The following is a 27,802-nucleotide window of genomic DNA, read 5'->3' as shown; positions in this document are numbered from 1 at the left end:
ACGTGACTTACACAAAACGGCAATGACACAAGGAGCCTGCTTTTGTCTTCGGAACAGTTTTTGCTTTTTTATTAAGAAAGAGAAGTGAAAACATGTCACCACCTGTAACCGGCTCTAGGGTCCAAAGCCAGCAGAGCGTACATAAAGCACAGGGAAACCCCCCCCGGGCATACAGAGCAATGCACATGGCTACCCACCCCATTCATGTGCACACCCCACCCATCCCAACAGTAAGCAGTGCACACTTCTTCACTTCCGCCATCCCCTTACGCTGAACACCACAGACACTTAATGCGGAAGAGAAAAGGCAGGCAGGGGGGGAGTTCAGGGGGAGATGGTGTGTACCCCCCATCTCACACAGTCAGGGTAATACAAGTCAGTCATTGGCTGAGGGAGTCCAGCCCCCAGCTGTTCCGCCCGTCTTAGATGAATCCCACACACATGTAGTGGAGCCCATGAGGCCAGTGGACAAGACCACCTCTCATGGGCATGAGGGAGGATCACCCAACAAGGGTGGGTTGCACATGGGGGTTCCTGCGAGGGGGAGGAGAAAACAAAAGGCACTTTACGAGCCGACCACAGATGGCAGAACAGAATTCTGGAAGAGCAGTCTTTAGCTGGAACCGTCACACCCAGGCAGCCCCAGAATAGCTGAACATCGGTCCAAGTGGGCTTCCCGGGTGGCCATGCAGTCCACCTGTATACAGCAGGGTGAGTGGGGTATCTTCACAGTACAGTGCTCTCTGTGTCACGCTCAGCATCCAGGGAGGTGAGGAAGGCCACAGGTGGAGCTGGAACAGTGGCATGGAGATCTGCCAAGAGAAATGCACAAGACTGACATTAGCAACCACCTCCACCCACAATCCAAGGGATCCCCTCACGCCGGCCACATTCCGTGGTTACTGACCAGCCGTCTGAAAACCCTATCGCTCGCTTATCATTTACCCCCAAGCAGTGTTCACACTGGGCACCTGTGCCAACCCACCCCCAGCCACTGCCTAATGGGTGCTTCAGTCCCATGCCACCTGAAGGATGTGCCAGTCGAGTTGTTTATCTACATCATCAACCAACTGTGTTGGGGGTAAAAGAGGGCAAGTAAATGAACGAGACTGGCCACCGTTTCACGCCTTCTAAATTCCCAGAATGTTGTCCCCAAACACACATGTTATGAAAGCAGTAGCAAAGTGAGGACCCCACACACACCCATTAGTAGCAGCAGGCAAGCAGCCGGATTAGGGTAGGACATGCCGCGCTTCGAACCTTACCAGTGCCGCCCAATCTCCGCTGCCACATGCGCTGCCCGCCAGTCACACATCTGCATTGTTTGACAGAAATTTCATGATTAGGAGACCCTGCCAGCTGCCTGGAAGGTGAGGCTTTCCTATGAGTACAGCTAGTCAAGCTTCTGGAAAGGCACTATATACCAGGAGAGGTAAAAGTGGGAAGCAAACCCCAGCAGCATGACTACAGTGGGTGAGGCCAATGCCCACATGCCAGGCCATCTTAGTCTACAAATTAACAAACATGCAGATTACTAAAATCTAAATCCCACATACACTCTGCCTGCCTGGCATGCAAAAATGAGGGTTGGGGAACCTTCCACTCCCACCCCACCCAAAAACAGCCACCTCAATCAAAAAGGCTTCAGGGAAAGGTCTCTGGTGAACATGGCACAGGAGCTGGACGGGTACAAAAAGGAACAAAAAAAAAAAAAAAAAAAAAATAATATATATATATATATATATATATATATATATATATATATATATATATAAATGGCAGACAGCACAACAGCAAAGCAACTGGCAGTCTGCACACGATGGGCACAAAATCGGCGGTGGGGGCATTACAAACCTTACAGGTGGGCAGATTCCTGACCTGCGGAGGCACCACAACAAGCAGTTAGTTCAGAAACATGCAGCGGATCTGCAAGATGCCACAAAAGGCACCAAAAAACCCAGGAAAGGTGCCAGACAGACAGAAAAATCAGGGACGGTGCCACACACTCCACTCTTCTCAAACATGGCACCGCAGAGTCCTTAGAGGTTAAGTGTGACAGGACAGGGCATCATAGGGACTTTGCCTACCTAACACTTTGAAACTGAGGTGAAGGCCCCCCTAATACTTTTCTAACAATGGTCTGAAGGAAAGAAACACTTACCAGTGACAAGCCTGGATCCAGTGCCGGCGCTGGAGTTATCATTGCCAGGGAACGGTGGCTGGGGGGGTGGTGGCACACTAGGCCGGTTCCTGGGTTTGGGCACAGGACGCATTCTAGCTTGGGCACCAGAGGGGGAAGGACTGTCACCTCCAAAGCCAGGGGGGAATGAGATTATGCCAGCGGGATTGGCCAGTGGTGGGGTGCCGGGAGGGGTGGGAGTCTGGGGGGGTGAGGGATCTGTCCCCATCTCACCGGCCCCTCCTGGAGTCTGGCCAGGAGGCTGCGGGGGTGGGTGGCTGGGAGCTTGGATTGGCGGTTGGTTACTCGAGTGTCTGCGTGGCTGAGTGAGAGGCAAGTTGGGGGGTGAATGGCCAGATCCATGGCTGGAAGACGGCTTGTGGTTTGCAGTGGGTGGTGGTGCCTGGGGACCCAGCTGGGCAGGTTTCGGAGGGGCTGGTGCTGGCTTCTTGGTGGCTGCACAAGAAAACAAGAGACACAGGCATTAGTGATGTGGTCAATGAAGAGTGGCAGCTGTCTCTGGGGGGGCTGGACAGTGGAGCTCACCTCTCCGCATCATGTGTGGACTCGGCCCAAGGTTGCTGGGTGAAGGTCCTGTGGTCAGCTGGTTTCCTGTGGGTAGCCCACTTACGCTGTTTCGCACAAGTGGGGGAGTCCCGGCAGTTTCCTTTGGCTTCACAGAACTGTAAGCAGAGGGCACAAGATAGTGTCACCACTGGACCAAGAAAGATCAATACAAGCCACTGGACATACAGTGTCAGGGAAAGGAACTGATGGGGTAACTGAGGAGCGGAGGGTCACTGGGTGACCGTTACACCTACCAGGGCTCTTCGGGAGCCTGCTCTGCGGCAGAATCCGAGCCCGCTGGGCTGCTCTCCAGACCTGTGCCCATGGGCCGAGCCAGATTCGGATTCTGTTGTGGCTCAGCCTCAACTGGGGGCAATGGGGGCTGGAAGGCAGGAGACACGTGTTTTCTAGTGAGGGTCCCACTTCTGCGTGGCATGAGGTCGGTTCCTTTGGTACCCAGGCTACACAGAGAAAGAGAGAGAGACAAAGACCGAGAGAGAAAAAGGGAGAAAGACAAAGCAGACTGTGAAGACACAAAGGCAGACAGTGTAAGCATTTCGATTCATGTGACCACCGAAGGCCTAACAAGAAGCCCAGCACACATGATCACCAAAAGGCTACACGGACCCCCTGGCACAAGTGCCAGCAACATCCAAGCAAGTAACATAGCGTGTGCCAAAGATCAGTACACAGACTCACATTATAGACCTAAACAGACTGGCACATATACCCACCAAAAGGCACAGCTATAATATATATGCTTATTTCCGTTAAGGTGCCAAGCAAGCAGCCTGGCAAACAGGATTCCAAAGACATTCCCTAAATAAGTAGCTTGGTAGATATGCCCACCAATGGGTTAAACAAACACAAAACACACCAGAATCAAGAAGCAAGAAGCATCGTGTGCATGACCACCACAGGGCAGAGCATGCAACTAGGTTCACGTGCCCATGAAGAGGCAGGGCATGCAACCTGGAAAGCATTGGTACACAGGAGGTAAGAACAGACAGCTGGGTCCATTTCTCCACTTCAATTAAATTGGAGCAGGCCATGATAGGCCACAAGGGGCTGGGGCCACTTACGCTGCCAATCACCTGATAGCAAAGTCCTGCTTGCCTTCGGCAATAGCAGCACCCTAAGAGGATTAAAATCACTTCACCCAGTGTGGTACCCAAATTCTCAATCTTAATGCCCAGACACGGACCAGTGGTACTGCCAAGGACTGGAGATTATGTCGCAGCTCACCTTTCCTTGCCCTCAGAAAGTGCCATACTGACAGGCCTCTTCTTCTCTGCTGGGTTGGGTTCCACCTCATTTGATGGTGGAGGCACATGGTTGGTATGGTTGGATGGCACAGCTGGTACAGCAGGGGCAAAAACACCAGAGATGTTGAAGTCGATGTCTGTGGAGGAAAACAAATTAAGTCATGGAGAACAATCAGCAAGAGTGTGAACTGCAGGTCTAGTTTACCCCCGGGGTAAACGAACCCTCGCAGCCAGCCCACCTGTACCACAAGTGGTATCACCTACCTCAACAGAGTAGTGGAATTCCGTAACATGTTGCCACCAGTCTGAAAACCCACACTTAATCTGTACCACATACTTTAAAGTAGCAGTAAAGTGCTGAAAGCCCACCTCATTTGTAGAACCTGCTTGTCAAGTATGGCAGCCACATCCCACCCATGCACAGCGGAAAGGAGAAACAGCAATGAAGCCTCCCTGCCTGTAATGACCTGCCTGAATCCAGTCCTGTAACACAACCCCCACCCTCCATCTCAACAAAAGAAATGGTACTGAAAGACCCCCCATCTGCATGATCCCCACTTCATGAAACTCCCATCTGTTTGAATGCAGTCCTGAAACTCCCCACCCACCCCAGTCTGGAGGGTTACCAGGGAGTTGGGCATGCCCCAGTGCTGAAGCCCCTCCCCTTAACTGTGGAGGAGGGCTCATAAAGCTCCACCCCCATCTGCACCCCCACCTGAAGAGGGCTGAAGCTCTGTCTCCCCCAGTTGTAGGCTTTGCCTGCATTTTTGAAGTCACACCTCCTGTCACCCACCTGAAAGAAATATTAAAGCTCTGGCCTTGTCTTTATTACCAACCTACTTAAAACACCACCTCATCTGAAAGGACTATTACTACCAAAAGCCTCCTGTACCACCGCCCCACGTTTCCCACCCCTCTCCATTACATCTCCCTACTATTACTACCAAAAGCCTCTTGTACACCCGCCCAGTGTCCCAGCCCTATCCATTACATGGCCCTACATGGAGAGGCTGGCCGTGAACCCAGAGCCATCAACACAATGGCGATGTCCTTTGGCTCAAGTGCGTGAGCAGCTTTTGGCTTCCATACTCATATGTCGTATTACACAGCGTCAGCCCCCCTCGTCCAAGCGCTAAGACCACAAATGTCACCGGCATGAAGCCCCTCTGTGTTAGCTGTCCTAAGACAGACAAGGCTGCCCTTGAACCTGGGCCCTCACTCCTCCTCTATACAGTGACAAAAGAAGCCTGCTCTGTACCTTGAAGGCCCCATGTTCGAGTCCCATCACTGCTGGTCTTGTATGGAGGATGAGTGACCAAGAGTGAAGTCTTCAGTAAAGCCTCTCACTGCAAAGGGTACACATCACTGCCTGTACCACAAAGCTGACCCGAGGCCAAGTACTCTCACTCATTGTCACCTAATTATTGTGACAATGGAGTCTTGACATACCAGGGAGCACCAAGACAAGACTTACCTTCAGGGAAGAACCAGTCCGAGTGTTGCACAAAGCACTCGATAATGGACACCACATGCACTGATGTGGAGGCTGCAAGCTCGGCAAGAGACCTGACAGACACAGAGAAGAGGGGAAGCAGTGAGACGGCCAGACAATGCCCACCGAGATAACGGGAGATGGCCTTGCCGCGACATGATACACATCAGCCTGATCACAATGGCAAGCCACTAGCCTCCATGCCAGTCCCTGGCCAACTTACCCCTCATTTTTGGCCCACAGAAGGTTTGGTCCCAGAACAATCGCAATGTTGCTTGGAGTCATTTTGTTGATGTCACTGTCTTTGGCCAATTTGGACAGAAATTTAATCAGGTACCTTGGAAGAAAGACAGACAGACATGACCACAATCATAGAGAACACGGTATTCCAAGTATGGAGACAGATCTCAAGTAGCAGCTTTGCCTCTTCAGGCTGCATGCCACTGAATCACAGATAAACTCAACCACCCTGCCAGCCCACCCACACGGCGCTGACCAAGGACAGCTGATGTTCTGAAAAACTTCCAGATGTACTGTCAATCCATCATGAGCTTGGCATGTGCATTGTGTGCTTCTTAACAAGCAGACCACCCAAAATGACTATTTCAGATTTCTCACATACTCTTATTCAGACACATTGGTAGGTATGCACACGTGAAGAGCTCCAGTCACCACTTTGACTTGGTCAGAACTAAACTTTAATTCTGTTTCTCCTGAGCTATCCAGTGATGGACTTGGCTTTTTAGTTTTGGTCATAGTCTTGCTACATGATGTTTCAGCTACAACTCACTGACAGATGACTGAACATTCTCATAAAAAATTCTGCTCAAGTGCCCAATTCACGATTCCTTCAACAATGGCCAAGTCTCCCAGGTCCCAAGGTCACACAGCACCCCCCATACCATCACCTTGCCACTTCCATATTAGACTGTAGGTGTGATGTTCTTAATGTTGAATGCCAGATATAGCGGGACTGGCGTCATCCAGAGAGTTCTAATATGGACTCCTCCAACCACAGAACATTAAATCCAAAGTATCACCCAGACGTTTTATTTGAATTGTGCATTGAGCACGGATGGACCTCTTGGGACAGCAGATGTTTCCTCCTTGCTTCTCTCCCATGAATTCCATTCTTATTCAGTCCCTTATCGTGGACTGTAGCCGAGGTAAGAGAAGCCTGCAGGTCTTGGGATGTTCTTCTAGGATCCTCTTGTCACTTCTTCAATGAGCTGTTTGCTGTGTCCTTGGGGGTAATTTAGACAGGCTGGTCTTTCCTAAGAAGATTCACCAGCTCCCCATTGAAGAGATAATGGCTCTTAATGTGATGTGGTGGAGTCCCAGAGCCTTAAAATTGTAACATTTCCTCCTTGGTTAAGTTTCAACAACTTGTTTCTTCGCCACTTCTGGAACCCCAGAGACCCTGGGGCGAGTGCCTCACTCTCATGACAAGGGCCAGCAAACTGCGAGGTTCAGATTTAACATGGCTGGCCATGCTTCATTAGATGACTCTGCTGATTAACGGTGGTTGATTGGTTTAAGTGGGCAACTAGAGGGGCACTTATCTCTTCACACAAGCGACACAGTTGCTGCATAACTTCTTTACTTAAATATATGAAGTATTAATTTTGAAATGTGTTATAAGTTTATGGTGGATCCCTTTATCAAATTTTACATGTTGTCTAAAAAATCTAAAGCCATTCATTGTGATAGATACACAAAAATATAAAAGAAGGGGCAAATACTTTCTCACGGCACTAAACTTCTTGACCTGCACAAGTGCCCTTCTGGATGGGCCACTGCACAGGTCAAAGAAATAACCCTGTCCAGCGAGGTCACTGCCAGTGAGACACCTTCTGATCGACTCTCAGGCTACAAGATGGTACAGCGACCCTTCCAGATGGAGGGGTTTGAGGGGGAGGGGGGGGAATGGTGTGGGGGTCTCACCTGAAATTTGCCTTATTGGCCTTTGGTAGCTTGTCACAGGTGACCCACAAGGCCTGCATCTTCTTGTCGTGGTCAGTGATACTACAGGGGAAAAAAAGACACCGGAGCTCAGTGGGTGCCCATCTTCCCAATGGCACAATGATTTGGCAGCCGTGGCCTGAGCTGTGCCACCTACCTGGATGCTTGGATCCACTCGTCATATAGCTGGAATGTCATCAGGGGCTCTGGCAGCTCTCTGATGTAGGACTTGAGGGCGCCTGAAGGGACAGCGTGACACACATCACAGTTGGACAACACTTCAGATTTTGAACACAAGCTTGGCACAGTGGGTGAGGAAGATACCAGTGTGCCCTCTTACCCCGGGTGAGACACATACCTGCTACTGCATGAGGGTCTGAGTAGAACTCCTCCAGCTGGGAAGTGGAACAGTCAAGTGCAGCCTTCAGCTTCTTCAGCTTGGAGGCACCAGCGGCTATGCGGAACAAACCCTGGCAGGAAGCAAAGACAGGTTCAAAAAGCAGTTGGGGCATACTAGTTGGCACAATGGGCACAGAGAGCGAGAGAGGCGATATTCAGCTACACCCTGGCCCAAGTGTTGGCATCCTAGCACCATCTTCTGCTCCTGCCTGCCATTCTGGGCAAACAGCTATGGCATTTTGATGGGTAGCCTGGGACAGTGACTGCCACTTCAATCAAGGACAAGTCAAATACAGAATGCGTAACATGAGACAGCAGTCGCTTTGGTCATCGCTACCTCCTCCTTCATGCCCGTCTCCAGCAGCATCATAACGCAGGCTTCGATGGGCAGCGCGATCTCCCGGTTGCTGCGTTTCAGGTGGTCTTCCAGGGCCGTCCCAAATGCTGGCCGCTCTGTCCATGACTCTGGCAAATCCAGAACAAGATGAGTTAGCAGCAAACATTATCCCCCCAAAACTGCACATTCAGACCAAAGACGGCCCACCCCATCAGTGCTCACAAGAAGGTCGGTGGTCAAGACTGGTGCCAACCAACTCTGCTTGTCAGAGACCCTGACTAGCCCAAAGGCGTGCAACATCAGGGGATGTGGAAGAGGGGCACTATTATAGGTACTACAGCGAGGAGGAGAAGAGCAGCAGAATCAGACAAGGAGGATGGCACAGACAGCATGGGCAGGTGGCACCTACCTTGTTGGGCTCTCACCACTGGCAGGAGGTTTTCCAACTCAGCCAGTGACTTTCTGTGGTAGTCTGCTTGAGCTTCTAGAAACTGACGTGGAATAAACAGAGAAACACAAGAGAGGTTGGTGGATGAGCAAGAATGGGCACCCTGCTCAGCTGCACCCATGCAGCAAGAAGGGCATCGTACTCACCATGACAAAATGGCGGGCGTAGTCACCCTCCTTGGAGCAAACGTTGTACATGTCAGCAGCCAGCTGGTCCTGCAGAAGACAGATATGTTAGTTTACAGAGGACCAGCTCTTAGGGGGCACAGGGGCACCAGGAGACCCACCTTGCACAGTTCCACTTTGTTGGAGGCTTCATCCACCTCCTCCTTAAGCGAGTCTACTTTGGCCGTCTGGGCTAGATAGTTGGCACCAGAAATGATTGATCTCGCAGCCTGGTTCCACCTGTAACACATGAAAGAATGAGGGCACTCTCTGGGCAACAGCATCCCACCCCAAAGAAGCCAACCTCAGCCTACCTTGTACGGGCAGAGTCCCAGTCCAGAACCAGTTTGGCCAGCTGCTTCCTCTGCTTTTGAATGTTTGGAATTTCCACCTTAAAATGAAAAACACAAAAGAACTCAAGTTGTTCACTGCTGGAACACATGTGACTGGAAAGGGGCAAAGTGAGCAGACCACTAGGGGGCACATTCATGAAGACAGATGGGGAGACTAGAAGCAAAATACAAAATAAAAGTAAAGGTTGGGTGGGGGGGCAGACTCAGGAATGGAGAGTAAGTAGACCAGCAGGGGTCAAAAAAAAAAAAAATGAGGCTTTGACCACCACTAGGGGGCGCATTCATGAAGCCATGATGGAAAGACTGTGAAGGACATGCACAGGAAGGGGGGGGCTGTTCAAGTGCAGAGCCATCATTAGGGGCAAATTTAGGAAAATAGACGTGGAGACCACAAGCAGCAACATCTCAGGTAAAGAAAAGTAAACCTCAGAAATGCAGAGTGAGCAGGTCCACTAGGGGACAGTCTCACGAAGGCGGGATGGACAGACCATTATGGGGCAGTCTCATGAAGGCGGGACGGACGGACCACTAGGGGGGCAGTCTCATGAAGATGGGACGGACGGATGACCACTAGGGGCAGTCTTCAGTCTCAAGAAAATGGGATGGACGGACCACTAGGGGGCAGCCTCATGAAGGCGGGATGGACGGATGACCACTAGAGGGCAGTCTTCAGTCTCAAGAAGACAGGATGGATAGACCACTAGGGGGCAGTCTTATGAAGACGGAATGGACGGACCACTAGGGGGCAGACTCAGGAAGGCAGAGTCAGCAGGTCAGCGTGGGACATGAACTGAAGGTAAGCAGGCAACTTGGCTATAAGTCAATCCGAGACCACCACTACGGGGGAGACTCAAAGACAGGCTGTGACCATCACTAGTGGGTGTATTTTATGAAGACATTATGAGCAGACCACTAGGAGGGAGGATCATGAAGGCTTGAGGGGAAGACTACTAAAGGATAGATTTAACATACTTGTATTGTAGCCACCACTAGGGGACAGATTCGTGAAAATAGATGGAGAGACAATAAGCAGGAAGACTCAAAAAAAGAAAAAGTAAACCACTAGGGGGGCAGACTCACAAAGGCACAGTAGGAAGATCAGTATGGGGCATGTAGGTTGGTTATGACCACCACTAGGGGGCAGTTTCATAAAATTTTGAATACCCAACAGTAAACCTATAGGGGCAGACTATGAAGACAGAGTGAGCAGTCAGCATGGGGCATGAAGTGAAGCTGTGGCTACCACTAGCGGGCACAATTCAAGAAGCATAGGTAAGCAGGCAACAAGTCAATCTGAGACCACAACTACAGGGCAGACTGAAGAAGACCAGCTGTGACCATCACTAGTCAGAGACCACGAGCAGACTACTTGGAGATAGGGTCAAGAAGATAGGAGGGGTAGATTTAACATACCTGTATTGTAGCCACCACTAGGGGGCAGGTTCAATAGATGGAGAGACAATAAACAGGAAGTCTAAAAAAATGTAAACCACTAGGGGGCAGACTCACAAAGGTAGAGTACATAGATCAGTAGGGGGCATGAAGTCTGGTTATGACCACCACTACGAGGCAGTTTCATACAATTCTAAATACAAAAACTTGTAGGGGGCAGACTTATACGACAGAGTGGGCAGGTCAGCATGGGGCATGAAGAGGGGCTCTGACTACCATTAGGGGGCAGTTTCATAACACAGCGGGAGACCAATACAAATACTAAAACAAAATACAAATTCAGAAAAGTAAACCACTAGAGGGCAGACCTGGCAAGGCAGGGTGAACAGGTCAGTACGGAGAAGGCATTTAGGCTTTGACCACCACTAGGGGGCAGATTCATGAAGGCACGAGAAGGACGCCATAAGCAGCAAGTCTCAGATCCAGAAAAGGTAAGGCAATAAGTGGCAGACTTGGGGAGGCAGGGTGAGGGGAGCAGTATATTTTAGACTCATGGAGACTCCAAACTTAGGAAGGTGGAGTTTGCAGTCCAGAGGGGTACAATCACGCGCACATACCAAGCTGGTTCAAGGCAGCCCCCCTCTCTCAAACCTCTGTGATGACAGAGAAGACAACACAAGTCTTAAAGCAAATGGAGGGTTCTCTCTCATCTGCAGGTCCATGTCAGACTGGACCTGCTCACCTCTGCCAGCTGGTTCAGGGGCTCCAGGACTTCCCTCTCCAGCTGGACCTCATGGGCAGACAGGTCCATGGCAAGTCGGCTCTCCACTTCGCTGCAGGTTTCCATCACCTTCCTATAAAGAAGCAGACTGGTGAGCTCAAGCTCGGTGTAGCTGAAGCCTCCATGTCAAACAGGAGACAGAAGAGGCAGTGCGGCACCAACCAGATGCTTTGGCACATACCCAAGTAGAGACTCCTCGCCAAGCTGGATTCCTCCCTCCTGCATGCACTGTGACAGCGAGGTCAGCGGCAGCTTCTTCTGCAGAGATCGAGGAGTAAAATTGCATGTCAGACGGTAGAGCAGGCATCAAAGTGAACAGAGCTCACTTACAAAAGTCCGGACCTCTGCTCGGGTTACTCACATGTCTCCTGTCGGCATCTGTACCAATCTGACCCTGCAGACAGGCCGCCAGACGCTTCTGGGTGTTGTGGCACACGACCCTGATGGTTTCCAGCCTTTTCTCTATCTGGAAATGAAAAGCAGCGAGACACTAGTGTGCAAAAATGGAAGACCACCGCAAACCCCCGAGTCCACACTACCTTAAGCAGCCATGAAAATGACTATCCCTACCCACCTACATGGTACTACAGATAAAAGTCGTGCTGAGGTCACATTTTCCACTCGGTGCTACCCGCTCCACAGAGCCTGGGAACTCTTACTCCATGCTGGCACGAGTACAAGGATCAACTGCAGCCGCTCCCGGCAGTTTCCCTTTCCTCAAGTGCGTGTTTACTGCTGGGGGTGAGTGGGAGAAGCACAGGGAGCTGGCGTGTGCCTGCTTGAATGGGCACCTCAAGAGAAGCACATGGGGTAGAAATCTCAGGCAACTAAATGGCCACTAGGGGGCACCGTTGGCACAAGACTGAAGCCTTTTACTTTCCACATCTGAGCCCAGCCTTCTGTCCACTACTTGATGGACAGCGCGCTCCATTCTGCTCTCTACCAAACACTGATGGGCAGAGTGGCACAACGCCAAACACAAACTCTCCACAGCTCAGGAAAAGCAGCCACTTTTTCAACTACATGACAGAGTGAGGAGCTTTTTGGCAAGTGGTCACTCCATCGAGCAGCCATCGGAGCCCAGGGCTGCATGGATTCACTGCTCTCCCCAGCTCAGAGGACCTATCCCTGGTGGACAGAGTGACCACAACATCACATGACATTTGGGGCCCTATCCATCTCCCAGAATCAGCACCTGAAGGCCAGGTTGGTAGGCAAGTCGAGTGCTCTGTCCTGCTTTCAGGCCAGTCTGTAACGCGGTCACTCACCCCATTTAATGACAGCTCTATCTGGTGCTTCATCTGCACTCGGTCATCCAGTCCATCATCTAGTCAAATAGATGGGTCTAGGTCAGCAGCGTGCTGGATGGGGGGTCGCTTTTGACTGCCCATGTTACTGCTACATGGTGGACGTGATGGTTAGCAGTCCATCGCTCAGGACCTGCTGCCTACCAGTAGGGGCCTGAAATCTGAAACTCTTTGACCGAGTAGCCATTTTGGCAACAAACAGCCATCCCAATCCAGGGCTCCTGGCTCAACCTCAGTAAATCCACTGCTCTCTACAGCAAGCAGGACCAACAAATGTTGGATAGGGTGGGTCACTGCAGAGTGGATGTCTCCCAGCTCTGCAGACCACTGCATATGAGCAGGCCGATAAGCCCACACGTCCAGCGCTCCATCCACCTCTGAGGACTTCTACCTGATGAACAGAGGCCACCAGCTTCCCAAGGCCAGTATGGGCTTACTGGCTGTATGTCAGTGGATAGTCTGACCAGTTTAAGTCCAAAGCGCCCAGGATTACACCAGGATGGACAGTGCGAGCTGCACCGGTGGTCCACTGCCTGGCAGACACAGAGCATCAGAACCTATCACTCCCACCGAGTTCGCTGGGTTCAGCAGCTGTCCACATCTGGAGCTCCTTCTGGCTGTTTGGTGGACAGTCTGACCACCTCCAATTCCCATGTATCTTATAGGCAGACAGAGGAGGGCTGCAGCCCACCTGTATATGCAACTGAACTTTGGCCATGCGATGGACCGAGTGACCAGCTCTCCAGTCCAGCGCTCTGCATCTGTCAGTAAAGCACATGACAGAGAGCACCGCAGCACACACTTGGCCCCGCCCCAAGACAGTTGTGCACGCGCACACACACATGAGATCGCGCACACACACACATGCGATCGCGCACACACACACACGCGCGCGCACACACGCGCACACACACACACACACACACATGGGCAGGTCCTGGCAGCACCTGAAGAATTTTTACTGCTTGGTTTCACAACTCTGGATTGGGGAGGTTTCAACAAGCACCCGTGCTTCAAAGGGCACTGTGCCACTCAGGTGGTTCTCAGGAGGGCCTCACTTAGCTCTCAGGGTGCTATACTCTCCGAGGAGGGTAACCCTACACCATGGCCCTAGGGCACCGAGCGTCATGTGTTTTGGCAACATTCTTTTGGGAGAAAAAACAGAGAAGGCAAGAGAGCTCTCACCACCAGAAGATCCTCGCTGAGTACCTCGGTCTTCTCTGCCCTGAAAGAAATGAGAGAGCAGGAATTAGTGACTGGCAAGTGCTAAAAAAAAATGAACCTGCCTGATGCCACACACCGTGTGCACCACATTTGGCAGGCATTGGTACAAAACCACAAAGCCATCTGCTCAAGTCAGCCCTCCCTTGGTAGGTGCAGCTGGCACTACAACCCCACCTGCCATCTCACCGTGGTGCCTGCCAATACATCCAATCAGACACACAGGATCTAGAGTGATGCCCAACCCTAAAGATAGGGGCAGCAGATATCAGACCCACATCTTGAAACCTCCTGGGCACAGCAGGCTCTAGAAAGTCAGAACTTCAAAGAGGGGGTCAATCTGACTAAAACCCATTACAGCATAGTGGGAGGGCAAAGTGGGCACTGTCCTAATCCTGGCAAATGTTGGTCACCCTCACGCTGCACCGAGCTGTCACCTCGTCGCCTCGCAAGGCCTGTTTGTTATGGTAACTGGCCTGGGTGGGGTGGGCTCGCTGGGCTCTGCTGTGCCTCACGCTGAAGGTATGCTGGTGGGGAGGGGAGGGGGACCCCGCCCACTCTGTCTGGTATAAACACCCACCACACAAAAGTCAGCTCTGTAACTGGAGCCCAGCACAGGAAGCTCCGCCTCCAGCCTTTTGTTCTCCTCCACTTCTGATAAGATTTTGGTAGAGGTCAAAGACAGCGGGCAGAGTGGGCCTGAACACCAACCAGCACCCGAATGCCAACCCCAAGTGTTCAAAAACAAGGAGGACAAGGAGGGAAGGGAGTAGAGGAGGCTGAAGGGAGGCATAGGGACAAGAAGAGGAAGACTAAATACACTGCAAAATGAGGAAGAGGAGGATGGCACAAAGAAACTACAGAGGGAGAATAGGCAGACATAGGATGAGGAAACTGGGAAGAAGAGGGCAATGGGAGTAAGCCAAGTGGAGTTACAGAGACAGATGAAGAGGCTGCAAGGCAGATAAAAAGGTGGAGAGTGAGGAAGAGGAGGCCGACAGAGGAGGCCAAAGATTTAAAAAAAGGACTGAAACATGAGTAGAGTGAGGGGGTACTGCAGGATAAAAATGAGACAGACGGGAAGAAAAGAGGAAGGTGCTGGAGTGAGGAAGAGGAACATCAAGACATAGCAGAGGGAGAAATGAGAAGTCAAGAGGGTTCAAAACTGGCAGCTTCATGGCATCAGATTGAGGAAAGTGAGGCTGAGTGGAACGTCAGAGCGAGGAAGAGAAGGCACAAGACAAGAACAGCAGGCTGAAGAATGACAACTATGAAGCCAAAATGAGAAAGAGGAGGCCCGAAGCAGAGGTGGAAATAAGGGAAGGTCTTGTATGAGAAAGAGAAATCCGTCATACGAGATAGTGGCACCTAAAGGGACGTCTGCAGGGTGAAAATGGAGGTTAAAGGGCATTAGTGAGAGAAGGACAAGGCCCGAGGAAGGGGAGGCCAACCTGAATGACACGCCGAAGAGGGCTGCAGAGTCAGTAGGGACACGTGACGCTAACGAGCTCCACTGCTTAGCCGGTCAGACGGGTACCTTGGCTCCGGCATGCACGTGGCTGCCGGCAGACCTCTTTGCAACCTCCCGCCAAGCTTGTGCATGGCTCCAAAGACACTGCAGAAGCAGGAAGGACCTTGGGCTGCAAGGAGCCGGTCATTTTAAGACAGGAACTGAGCCCCCGCCACACCGGCGTGAGCTTCAGCTTCCTGTCAGACGAAATGAATCAGGACGGTGGTGGGCCAGCTGGGCTTCCTCTTTCTCAGCTAAGATGGCAGGTTTCAGAAGCTCTAAAAATGGCAAAAGGCCCCTCAGGGGGAAGTGGTGGCAACCACAAGCAGACTCCCCATCTGACTGGACAGCAGCAGAAACAAGGAGAACAACCCAGGCTATGACCAGTGAACAAAACACCAAGATAGACACTGAGCAGACAGACGAGCCGTGGGCAGTGTGGACACATAGCTGCCAAACATGGGTCAGGTAAGGGGGGTTGCAGGCCTGACAGCCCACTCCACCTTCAACCCATAAAATATCCACAAAAAGGCATTGTCCCTTCAAGATCTTGTTCACTTTCACACTCCTGTAGCATCCAGCACATCTGACCCCAGTCACGACCCTTGGCACACCACACTTCTCTACACACCGCTGTGGGCCCTCACTACCAGAGCAGCCTGTTGTCTATCGGAGTGTCCAGTGACTACCAGCTTGAGGTCAGAGATCATCTCTCCAGCTCTAGGAGCATGGCCAGCAATCCCATCAGGCATTAGGATAACCCAGAAAAATGCATTCCTCTCATTCCATCGAAGTTACGAGCAACACCAGACTGGACAGCGCCCCACATCATGCCTCCCTTCAGCCTCACACTGGCATGTTTCTGTAAACACCTCGTCGTGATTTCCACATAAATGCCCAGTAGGCACATAAAGCTGTCATATGCCCGCCACTGAGGGCACCTGCACCACCATACGACATGAGCTGCAGGGCCCGGCCAGCTCAGCATCACCAACATTACTGGAATCAAGCCCACCTTAAACCAAACCTGGGAGGTTTGCCCTGACCAACCAAACTAAACGATGGACAACTTCTGATCGTCTAAAGGTGCCCAGCACAGTTACAACACCACAACAGTGCTGGACATCATTAGCACTCAAGTGTTTTGCTTGACCAGTGTTAGGGCACATCACGTGTTACACTCATCAAGGTGGGCAGACACAGCAGAAAAACCAAGACCCCTTAACATGGCAGGGGACCCTATGCCAACCTGGAACTCAGCATTAAAATCCTTTCAAGAGAAGTATGCAACAACCTGGCATCACCCTGCACCAGAGGGAAGTCCACCCCAACTCCACTTGGCATCACCCTGCTCCAGAGGGGAGTCCATGCCAATCAAGCCCGACTGGAGTGATAATGTGGTCATTAGCTTGCCACTCACATGACTCCCCAACACCCTCGCCGTTCTCCATTATCTCTGACCAGATTCTATTTAAGGGCTTCAACTCCCTCAGGGGTGCATCACAAATTTTCTATTTGCCTCTAATGTGTTATGGTGCCCAATTTCCTTATTGCCAGAGGATTAGCAACATTATTCTGCCCAAGACCTGCTCTGATGTAGTAATGTGCCAGTCTCCTACTGTATCTATTAAGAGTGCCACATTTCTTCGCTGTTCCATGTCTCTGTGCTTTACACCGAAGCCATCGCCTTCTGCCTTTACCTCTCTGCCATCTGTTATAGTGCCCATTTTCCATTAAAGCATTATGTCCTGTGCCTTGTCACTGTGTCCGCTTCAGGGCTTGTCCCTTTTAACCACTACGCCAATCTGTTATTTATCTGCTACAGTGCCCACTCCAAAGCGTGGAGTATCATGGGGGAGTTGGGGCTCACCATTGTGCTCATCAGAGAAGTCTCTCTGCCTCACAACTGTGCTTATTTGTCACTGTCTGGTTGGGTGCCCACCTTTCTCACTATGGAATATGACAGGGCTTGCTCCGACTCAACACAGTGCCCATTCTAAGGGCTCTCCTTGTGCCCCTCAATGGTCATGCTCAGCCTTACCACTGGGCCACTTTGGTACCAGTTACGCTGCCCATTTTCTCTATGTTATGAATCAATGGGCTTTCCCCTTATGCTCATATTGGCATCTTGCTCTTCCTCGCCATCATGCCAGTCTATCACTGTCCCACTGTTATGTTGTGGTGGTATGCCAAGTGCCTTAGTCTGTCCTGTCACTGTACCAGTCTACCCACTTCTGCACCCGTTATGTTGCTATAGGGTTTGCTACAACTTGCCTGTGTGCCCCTTATGGGTCCTTCTATCGCTCCACCCCAACTTCACTTTTCATCACCCTGTACCAGAGCCGGACTGAAGTGATAATGTGATCATTAGCTCACCGTTTCACACTTTGGCCAGTCACATAGCTCACTCTCTCTCTCTCTCTCTCTCACCAATACCCTCTCCATTATCCTCGACTGCCAGTCTCCCACTCTCTCTCCTTGGTACCCAACACATTGCTGTTCCCTTTGCCTTGATACAGAGTTGGCTTCAACTCTTAGCTGTTACACTTCTCAATTTTTTCGCATTATGGTGTGCCACAGGGCTCGATATTTCTCACTGCTGTGCCCATTCCCTTTTACAACTGTGCCCCTTTTAGCCCCTGTGTGCCAGTCTCCCACTACTACTCTTACGTATCTGTTACAGTGCCATTTGTACTAACTGTTGTGTGTCATGGGATTCAGTTGGCCACACTGTGCCAGTCTGCCACTATCCATCTTTGCAACTTATGGTACCCACATTTCCTCAGTGTTGCTTATCATGGGGCTTGCGCTTACTCAGTATTGTGCCAACTTTCACTCCTTTTTACTGGCAACTGTTCCAGGTGCCAACTGTTCCTCACTGTAGTGTATGGTTGGGTTTCCTTTTGCTCAGTACAGTGCCAATCATGGGGTTCACCGTTTCTCTACCCTGTGCCCATCCCTTCCCACTTTATTATTTGCTACATTGCTTTTAAACATCAGGGGTGGCTGGTATGCCCAGTCATGGTGCCGTTCACAGGGCTCATTCTTGCTCACCAATATGCCAGTCAACCATCTTTGTTATCCGTAACTTTATTGATGTGCACTATGCAGTTTGTGCTGTCTTGTGAATCTATGCCAATCCCTACCATTGCCAGTACTTGTTAAGAGTGTTGTTCTGCCTTGCTGCTTGGCCCATCTTAGTGCCCATCTAGCACTCTGTCTCTCTCTCTATGGCATTAGCTACAACACTCATAGGACTGGCTCTGCCTCACCACTGTGCCAGCTTTTCACTATCCCACTTTTACAGTGCCCACCGTTGTCCATCATAGGGTTTGCCAATGCCCTTCCTCAATGGTGTCTCTCACAAAATCAGCTCTCCTGCCAGAGGACGCTTGTCGCTTAACCATAGGCCTTGGTCCTTCTCGCATACCTCCATAGTGCGATACAAAATGGTGAGCATCTCCTGCAGCTGCTCAAGACAGAGGAGGGCCAAGGAAAGCCTGAAGATGGAGACTCAGAGGTTCACTGGTCTCACTTCACTTTCAAAGCAAATTCAGCCGATGTGCAGACAACATTAACATTAAACAAAGCCCCCGAATCTCGAGAAGGACAAGCAGCCGGAGCCGCACCAGGAGGTCTGTTAGGCAGGTGCTCGGGATGTCAAGTGTGCTCTGGTACAGCGTGGCGACAGAGTGAAAGGCACGGCTGACATGACAGCAGCAGGATCTGCTGGAGGAGTGAAGATGGAGAGCAGCACTTGAAGAAGAAAGTGAAATACCAAAAGCCAGCCATCTTATTACAATTATTAATACTGTCATCTTACCATTAATCGTATAATCAATTATTAGTCATCTTACTATTATTCATATTATTGATGCTATTAATCTTATTACTGCAGTCATTATCATGTCAGTTATTAATTTTATCATTACAGCAATCTTATCCACCTTAATAAAAGGATACGTGTGTGTCTGTGTATCCATCCGGCTGCCATTTCACTGCTCTCTGCCACTAGCTGTGCTACCCGTCTAAAATGGGCAGAAATTTAAGCAATCAACTAAGACCTCAACGTTAGTGTTGGCTGTGCACCATCTATTGGGATGTATTTTGCAAAGCATGTAATGATAAAATGGATTGCATGTCATTACAACAGATGGTGCATCACAAAAATCTGCAAGAAAATGCATTGCATGTGTCATTCCAACAGATGGCGCACCACAAACACGCCCTGCTTTTACAAATCCTTACCAAATAGCATATAACAGAGACATAGCACTGATATGGGCACACAAATAGACACTTGAACCTTTTATGAAGGCTGATTTGGCATGAGACATGTAACTGTTTGTGATGCGCCATCTGTTGGAATGAAAAGGCAGCGAATTTTTACTACTACACGCATTACAAATTACATTCCAATAGATGGTGCACTGTGAACGTTAACACCGAAGTCTATGCCGATTACTTAGATCTTAACACGTCTTAGATGCGTAGAACAGGTAGTTCTTATTAATATGATGATTACAGCTGTCTTATTAATATAGCCATTTTAAAATCACTGTACTACAGTACTTACTACTACCATGTATTATTAGTTATTAATCTTAACAATTACAGCCACTTTTATTAATCTTAATTATTACAGCCATTTTAAAATCACAGTAATATTATTATGAGGTATTAATTATTAATCTTATTATCAAAAACAGCCATTTTCTTCCAACGCCTATCTTACTATTGTAGTCATTTTATTATTAAAAGGTCTGAATTAGGGTAAGCCGAATGCTCATAAGAAATTAAACGACTTACTTTATGAGGTAGAAGTACATAATAAATAAGAAAAGATATGTCCAACAATTGGAATATTAAAATGTGTGCTTCAGTTTAATAGGTCTAAATAACCTCAACTCTAACAGAAATGTGTTATTGTCTCCCCTCTGATGGAAGTCCACAGGGGGCTGGATCCCTAATAAAGGATCAAAAATATATTTGGAATGACAGACCTTGAAATAGTCGAACACGATCCCCCCACGCCACTGTTTGAAATTGCTTATTTTTAACCTTCTGGTAGAGGCTCTTAGAAGGCTAAGACCACCGGCAAAGAGTCAATTATCAAAAACGTTACGTTATATTTGATCAGCAACCTCGAAAATAGCACCACACGATGCTCCACATGTCTGTATTGCCGATTCCCATTTTTTTCCCCCCCAAAGGTTTGTGAAAAAGAGTAATTTGGACCCTCGTATCCCATTAGGGGTGAACCCCAGGGGTCGGCTGATGCGACGAGCACAACTTCAAGTCCTTCTGACCATTTCTGCTGAAGACGCCTATTGGTTTATCATAATGCTGTAACCTCCTGTGAAAAATAGGGTCCAAAGATGGCATTTAAAGTCTAATGGATGAAAAACAGGAAAGACCCCTAAAAGCTCGATGTCCTAGACAACAAGATGAGTCAAATGGCATATCATATGTGGGGGTTTCTGGTACCGATGAGTTAAGAGGTGCCGGACACCTAAAACTGACGTGATGTCATATTTACAATGGCACTCAAAAGTATTCAACCCCTTGAAAGTCATCAGAGTTTTCTGCCTCACAGAAGATTTGTAGACATATTTATCCATTCAGTATTTTTAAAGTGAACTGTTGTACTGTAACAATACATTTTTAATGTCCTAGTAAACCATTTTCTGTAGATATTTAACTGAAGAACAAAAATCCCCAAGTTTGTGTTTCCATGTGTATTCAAGCCCTACACATAAATACTTAGTTAAAGGACCCTTTAGCTGCGATAACAGTCTTCATTCTTTTGAGGATGTACAGTACGTATTTCCCATTTTTGCACATTGTTCAGGAGTGATTTGTCCCCATTCTTCCTGGTAGAATTTGTAGAGATCCTCTAAGGCGGTGGGATGGAGCTTCTGGACAGCAGTTCTCAAACAGAGCCACGGAGTCTCAATAGGGTTAAGATCAGGGCTTGACTTGGCCATTCCAAAACCTTCACCTTTCTGTTTTTGAGCCATTCCAGTGCCACATTGGCCTTATGCTTGGAGTCATTGTCACGTTGAAGAGCCAAATCTTCTCCAGAGCTGTGGGTTCATAGAAGACTGGAACAACTTCTCCTGTAGAATTATGCACTATTTGCGTCCTTCCATTGGCCCTTCAACTCTGACAAGATTCCCAGTCCCAGCACACGAAGAGCAGGATGCTGCCACCACCATATTTCACCATAGGTGTGCTGTTTCTTGAGGCAAGGGCATTGTTAGTCTCACTCCACACATACCTCTTTGACGCCTGGCCACAAAGTTCTATTCTGGTCTCATCTAAACATAAAACTTCCTCCCACATCTTAAATGGACCTTTCTCATGCTTTGTAGCAAATGCTATATGTGGAGCTTCTTCAGGAATGGCTTCTTTCTTGCTACCCTCCCGCGAGGCCTTTTTTATGAAGAACTTTTGAAATTGTGAACCCTGCACTTTCACTCCAGTTTCAGCCAATGAGCATTGCAGACTTCAGAGTAGCTGTACTCGCCAGTCGACCTCTTGCTCTGATGTTTAGTTTTGAGGGTCGGCCTGTTCTAGTAAGAGTCTGGGTGCTGTGATGGACTCTTCGATATTTTTTTGTAGCCATTTCCTGCCTTGTGCATTTCAAGGAGTCTCTTTCTCACATCAGTAGAATGCTCCTTTGTCTTCATTTTTGCAGTGATTGTCCAACAAAGACTATGGCCGTTACAAAGGGGACTTTTTATATCCAGAGAGATGTAAAGGACTCACAAGTCGTTCCTGATGATGTTTAATTATGACTGTCACCTTTGTGTTGTTTGTGATTCACTTGTCGTTCCAAAGCACAGAGGTTTAAATACACATGCAAATACAAACAGTGGAGTTTTGCTTCTTCAGTTAAATATCTACAGAAGATGGTTTATTTTGACTTCGGAAATGTATTGTTACAGCATAAGAGTTCACATAAAAATACTGCATGGATAAATACGTGTGCAAATCTTCTGTCATGCCGAAAATGATGATGACTTTCAAGGGGACTGAACACTTTTGCATTTCAGTGCAATCTTTATGAACACAATTATTACTCTTATTAATTACAGCAGCCATCTTATTAATATATCACATTTCTTCACCCATCCATTATGACAGTAACATTATGTAGCCATTTTGTAACAGAGATGCAGTTTCCTAGTAAAGGATGTCATCAAGTTATAAGCTGCTAGCGGCTACTTGGATTTATGACAAAAAGTCATCATCTGCCTCTTCATTGCTGATCTTCAGGCCGCACCATCGTGAACAACACATTCAAATCTCAACCCAACAGAAGCCCCCTGACGAGAACAGGACCTCCATCTGGAAAATAAGTGACCTGAAATGGCGTCACTGAGGACACTCGAGGGGTTCGAAGGATGAGTGGACGGCCTTATCTCTTTAAATTTATACTTGTAAAAAATGGATAAACAGGAAATCTGTTACTTTACCAATCGTCATTTATCAACAAACATTATGAGCCTCATGTCATCAGGATGTGTGCTGCTTTGTAACATTAAGTCTATTTTAAATAGCGCCACATGCTCAGAAGATGCCTAATAAATCGGCCAACTTTCTTCTGTATGTTTTATTCCAGTGGCGTCTACATACACTAATTATTTTATTTTTATGGTCGTATTGAGGGAGGTCTTGTGATGCTGAACTAGAACCAACACCCAGGTCACGACACCTGTGCCCACCACTTCCTTATTGTTCTTGTGTCACTCAAGCTTGCTTTTCTTCTCCCCACAGTGCTCACTTTCCAGAATATTCTTCTATTTAATTATGTCTGTACAAGAATGTGCCTCTTTCCCTGAAGTCAGTGTCAGCGTACATTTTCCCCCGAGGCCCCCCGTCTCCCTCACTAGCGTCTCATCCTTGGCGGCGTTTTTCTCACTCGTGAGTGTGGCTGTGCCCACATCCTGCGTTTGCTCTTTAGTTGCTATGCCCATGTATTGCTGCCCCTCACCACTTTTTGCCCCTTGACCGTCGTCCTCACGTGTGCCTGCCAATGTCCAGCTCCTCCTCCTCATTAGTATCTGCACTCAGTCGAGAAGAAACAATTGTGGAGCTCTGCTGATCATCCAATTGGATTAAATGTTTATGTCATGATTTAGATGGAGACAGCGCAAACTTACAGGTTACAGTAGTCTGAAGGTGCGGGTTTATGTCACATCAGTCTGACATAGAAAGACAGAAGAACAAATGAAGAGATATGCAGCTGAACGTCTTTTCAGAGCTACTTCACTGAAAACTACATTTCTCAGTAGAACTGTAATGCAAAGGCAGCTGTTCAATGGAGCAGGACTATGGTGGTCTGCAGCTCAACAACTTCTTGCCCTCCCACCCCCATTTGCCCTCTTCTTATGTCCGCACACATGGCCTGCTCCTCTTCATTGGGATCAGTGCTTGTGTCCAATAACTCCTTACTACTTTTTGTCCCTTTACTGTCCTCCTCACTGGTGTCTACTCGTGCGTCCAGATACTCCTCACTACGCATCTGTGTCCATGTCCAGCTCTTCCTCACTACTTTCCATCCTCTCATCCTCCTCTCCCTCACCACGACTGTCTCAAGTTTAGAGAGATGCTCTTCTCCTGGCTGTCCCGGTGGGTATCTGTTCCCCCAACTGTCCTCCTCACTTGGGTCTGCACAGACAGCCTTCTAATTATCACTACTTATTGTCCTCTGATTTCCTTCACATTGTCACAAAGACAGCCTGCTGTTTTTCACAGGGGTCTGTGCTCCTTCTCACTACCTTTATGACCCTCGAACTGTTCTCTTCACTGGTGTCTGCACCCACTTCAAGCTCTTCACTGGTGTCTGCACCCACATCCATCTCGTCCTCAGTAATGTCTGCATCCGGGTCCAGTTACTCCTTACTATGTGCCCGTGTTCATCTCTTCACTGGTGTCCGTGCCAGCGTCAAGTTACCCCTCACTATGTGTCTGTGCCTACATCCATCTCCTCCTCACTGGTGTGTCTGTGCCTGCATCCAGCTTCTCCAAACTATTTTTACTGTCCTCCTCACCTGGATGTGCACAGATGGCCTGTTCTTCATCACTTTGTCTTCCTCACCACACACAGTCTTAAGGTTAGTGAGATGCTCTTCTCCACTCTCTTCCCCTAACTGTCCTCTGAACTTGGGTCTACACAGACGGCCTGCTCTTCATCCCTACCTTTTGTCCCCAGATGTCCTCCTCTCGTGTCACACAGACAACCTGCCCTTCATCACTACTTTTTGTACCCTATTGTCCTCCTCTCATGTCACACTGACAGCCTACTTTTTGTCCCCCAATTGTCCTAACTGGTGTCTTAGTCTGTGTCCAGTTTCCCCTCAGTATGTGTGTGCCCGCATCGTGCTCCTCCAAAGTACCTGTTGCCGCTTTACTGCCCTCCTCACTTGTTATGCACAGACAGCCTGTTTCTTACTTTCCATCCCTCACCCCTTGCAGTTTCAGTGTTACTGAGTTGCCCCTCTCCACACTGTCTAGGTGGTCATCTGTCTCATTCTCTGACAACTTTAAAGATGTCCCAATCTGACACATGTGCGCTCCGTTCTTGTTAGCATTCACGATGTCTAGCCATGCCCCCTCCCCCCAAACAGATGTTCTTACTTTTACTGGTTTCCCGTTTACCAGAGAGTGGGGGCAAACGAGGTCAGAACAAACAAACAAACAGAAAGAAAGTAAATCAAGACTCAAGTGCCGCTTTGGGACACAACATTAGCAAACGGTAATATCCAAATGCCGTCCCGCGACTCTTTCCTACAAAAGGCACTATATAGCTCTGCACAGCTTCAGTCGTCACTAAGACGCAGACAGAATCGCCCGCAGTGGGTGAGCACCAGCCCTAGTGGTCAAGGTGTGGACGGCCAGTTGTCCCGATCCGACAGAGAGTGAGCCTCGGCCAAAGCAGGAGCTTTCCAGACGGCGGGACCCTTCTGGCCCCTCACCTGGACCTACGAGGAGCTCAGCGCCATGAAGTCCCTCCAATCGCACTTTCTCTATCGCGACAGTTGTAACTCCGAGACACGACCGCACTTAGCGAGCAAAGGCCAAACTACTCGGCTTTACGGCAAAGTAATCAAAAGAAAGAAAAAAGTAAGCGAAAGTGCTCGCGCTACTCGGCCTCGGAGAGGTGACGAGCGACTCGATGTACGCGCGCCCCGCCAGCCCCGCGCGCCCCCGCAGCAACTTGCCTGCCCACAGTCTGGTTGGCCAGCTGCCGCATGCGATTGAATTGCTTCTTCATGTTGCTCCGCTCACTTGATCCCGGCTGCGCCTGGCTCGATGGCCGCCCAGGAGCGGCTCTGCCTCCTGCGGCCAGCGGCGGCTAACTCTACGGCAGGAAGTGCTCGCTGGATCCGCTTCCCTAAACTCCGCGGAACAGGAGACGTCCCCTGCCCTGCCCTGTTCTGTTCTACCGAGTTGGCCTGCTAATGAGCCTTGTATGAATATTCATGAGGGGCGCGGGGAAAACTGAGGCCCGCCCCTGAAAACTTCATTACACAGCAAAACTCGCGGTCGTAGCTGAAAGAAGCAGCACACCAGGAAGAACAAGAGCATGGCAACCAGCTCACCTGGGTGTCACAGAGAGAGGGCGTTCATGCCTGATACATGCAAGGAGATCTCAAAACTTCAAACCGGTACACGTGCAGGTGACATCATTCCTAAGCGTGTCACCTGTAAATCACATGAGGATAGGACATTCCAACCATTTTTAACTCATGTCGATTCGCACCTGAGGGCAACATGAAGGTCAACTGACAAATGGAGAGAGTACTGCAGCCAGTTCACCTCAGGAGAACACATACAAGGACTTGCTTAGCATGTGGTGGAGAACATCTTGACCAGCTGATCTGGGAATCCCATGGAAGGAACCTCCTGATCAGTTCAGTCCATGCAATGAATGCTTGTTAAGCAACTTACCCAGGCATCAAGTAGGGGAGGTCATTCTGATCAGTTCTGCAATTCTGATTGCATTATCACATGGTAAGACACATTCTGACTGGTTCAGTTCTACTCAACCTAGCATGCTAAGGAGATCTTCTAAGACAACCCCTCATGAGTAACATGAAGGTGAGACCATCCTGACTAGCTGATCTAGAAATCCCATGGAGAGAACCTTCTGATCAGTTCAGTTCAGCTCAATGCATGCAGTAAGTTCTTCTTAGACATTATCTAACCAGGGATCATGTAGGTAAAGTTATTCTGACAGGGTGATTGGATTATCACATGGGGAGCATTCTCTGTGATCATCTCTGACAGGTCATTTAGGCAGTGTGAAAGCTGATGAAGGCATCACACGAAGAGGACATTTTGGCCAGTTCTTCATTTCAATGCATGTGATGATAACTCAGACGACCTGTTGAAGTGCAACATACAGGTACTGTAAGGTCATTTTGAAAAGCTTAACTTAGCTGGTCATGCAAAGAAAATTTTCATCAACTCAACACAGCAAAATACCCACTAGTCAGTGTGTTGATGAGATCATTTTTGGTCTGTAACCTGGGCATCAATGCCTGCAATCAGATCTTCTCAGACAGCTCATAAAGTCAGATCTTCTTGACCAGCTGTTCAGAGCATCGTATGGGTTAGCCATTGTGATCCCTCCAGGTTTGCTGCAAGTATCCACAGTAAGAGTGAGTGCAGACACCTGACCCATACAACTTACTCTATAAATCATCAGAGCAATCTATTTCAGTCAAGTCATATGGGCAGTTTGTTTGTGACATTGTCCCAGCCAGCTCATCTGGGGTTATCATGTGGAGAACATTATGTCCAGTTGATTTCAGCCCATTGTGTGCACTGAGAGCTCAAAACAGCTACTGCATAAACATATGAGGAACAGCCAACCTGGGTGTCATAGCCTTCTGCCCTTGGCAGAATACATGCAAAGAGACCTGAAAGAGCTCACTTGGGCAGCATGCAGATGATGTCACCTTGAACAGGTGATCTGAGTATCACATGGAAGAAGAAGTTCAATCCATTTAAGTTTTTGTCACTTAATGTCCTACAGCAGCATGATGGAAAGATCATCCTTAGCAATTTCCCTGGGCAAGAGACACAGGAGAGGACATTCTGGTTAGTTCATTTTAGCATAATTCAGACATGGAGATTTCAAACGGCTCACTTGATGTTTCAATACCAAATTAAGCAACGTCACCTTGACCAGCAGAACTGGTGTCCCATGACTTACCATTTTATTCAGACAACTCACCTTAGTAGCTTGTAGATGTGATCATTATGAATTCTCATAATGAGCTTGCTTGGGCACCATATGAGGGAAGCTGTATTGCGCACCGACTCATTGAGAGCATCTTTATTAGCTCAGCTAGGCATTATGATGGCAAAGACATTCTAAAGTGGATCAAATCATTCTGGCCATTACACCT

At 48.9% G+C, this 27,802-nt stretch overlaps 1 protein-coding gene across 5 annotated transcripts; it reads right to left on the bottom strand.

The window, feature by feature from the left end:
* Nucleotides 1-40: 40 nt before the first annotated feature.
* Nucleotides 41-25,810, bottom strand: LOC120543112 (rho GTPase-activating protein 17-like). 5 transcript variants are annotated; one of them, XR_005636290.1, is made up of 22 exons: nucleotides 25,607-25,810; nucleotides 13,832-13,871; nucleotides 11,701-11,805; nucleotides 11,521-11,597; nucleotides 11,301-11,412; nucleotides 9,128-9,204; nucleotides 8,936-9,053; nucleotides 8,796-8,864; nucleotides 8,611-8,692; nucleotides 8,202-8,329; nucleotides 7,824-7,935; nucleotides 7,623-7,704; nucleotides 7,448-7,528; nucleotides 5,727-5,840; nucleotides 5,486-5,577; nucleotides 3,992-4,148; nucleotides 3,001-3,207; nucleotides 2,726-2,862; nucleotides 2,162-2,635; nucleotides 1,855-1,878; nucleotides 1,629-1,679; nucleotides 755-812 (listed from the first exon to the last, which is right to left on the bottom strand). XR_005636290.1 is itself a non-coding variant. In XM_039775973.1 (21 exons), the coding sequence occupies exons 1-20, from the start codon at nucleotides 25,657-25,659 to the stop codon at nucleotides 1,856-1,858; spliced, it is 2,340 nt and encodes a 779-aa protein (XP_039631907.1). In that variant the 5' UTR covers nucleotides 25,660-25,810; the 3' UTR covers nucleotides 41-812; nucleotide 1,855. The 5 variants fall into 5 exon arrangements, 4 of the variants coding, with proteins under 4 accessions (XP_039631907.1, XP_039631908.1, XP_039631905.1 ...); XM_039775973.1 differs by lacking the exon at nucleotides 1,629-1,679 and having other exon boundaries at nucleotides 41-812; XM_039775974.1 differs by lacking the exons at nucleotides 1,629-1,679; nucleotides 1,855-1,878 and adding an exon at nucleotides 1,266-1,315 and having other exon boundaries at nucleotides 41-812.
* Between the last annotated feature and the right edge of the window lie 1,992 nt (nucleotides 25,811-27,802).

This window comes from Polypterus senegalus, chromosome 13 (genome assembly GCF_016835505.1).
Source record: "Polypterus senegalus isolate Bchr_013 chromosome 13, ASM1683550v1, whole genome shotgun sequence".
Classification (NCBI taxonomy): domain Eukaryota; kingdom Metazoa; phylum Chordata; class Cladistia; order Polypteriformes; family Polypteridae; genus Polypterus; species Polypterus senegalus.
This window is presented reverse-complemented; position numbering and strand designations above follow the sequence as displayed.

Excerpts from the sequence above, each read along its gene's own strand:
- LOC120543112 (XM_039775971.1), bottom strand. The coding sequence starts at position 25,659 with ATGAAGAAGCAATTCAATCGCATGCGGCAGCTGGCCAACCAGACTGTG. Across the intron at positions 8,693-8,795 it reads ACGCCCGCCATTTTGTCATG|TTTCTAGAAGCTCAAGCAGA; the intron begins GTGAGTACGATG and ends ATTCCACGTCAG. Across the intron at positions 5,841-7,447 it reads GCCAATAAGGCAAATTTCAG|GTACCTGATTAAATTTCTGT; the intron begins GTGAGACCCCCA and ends CTTTCTTCCAAG.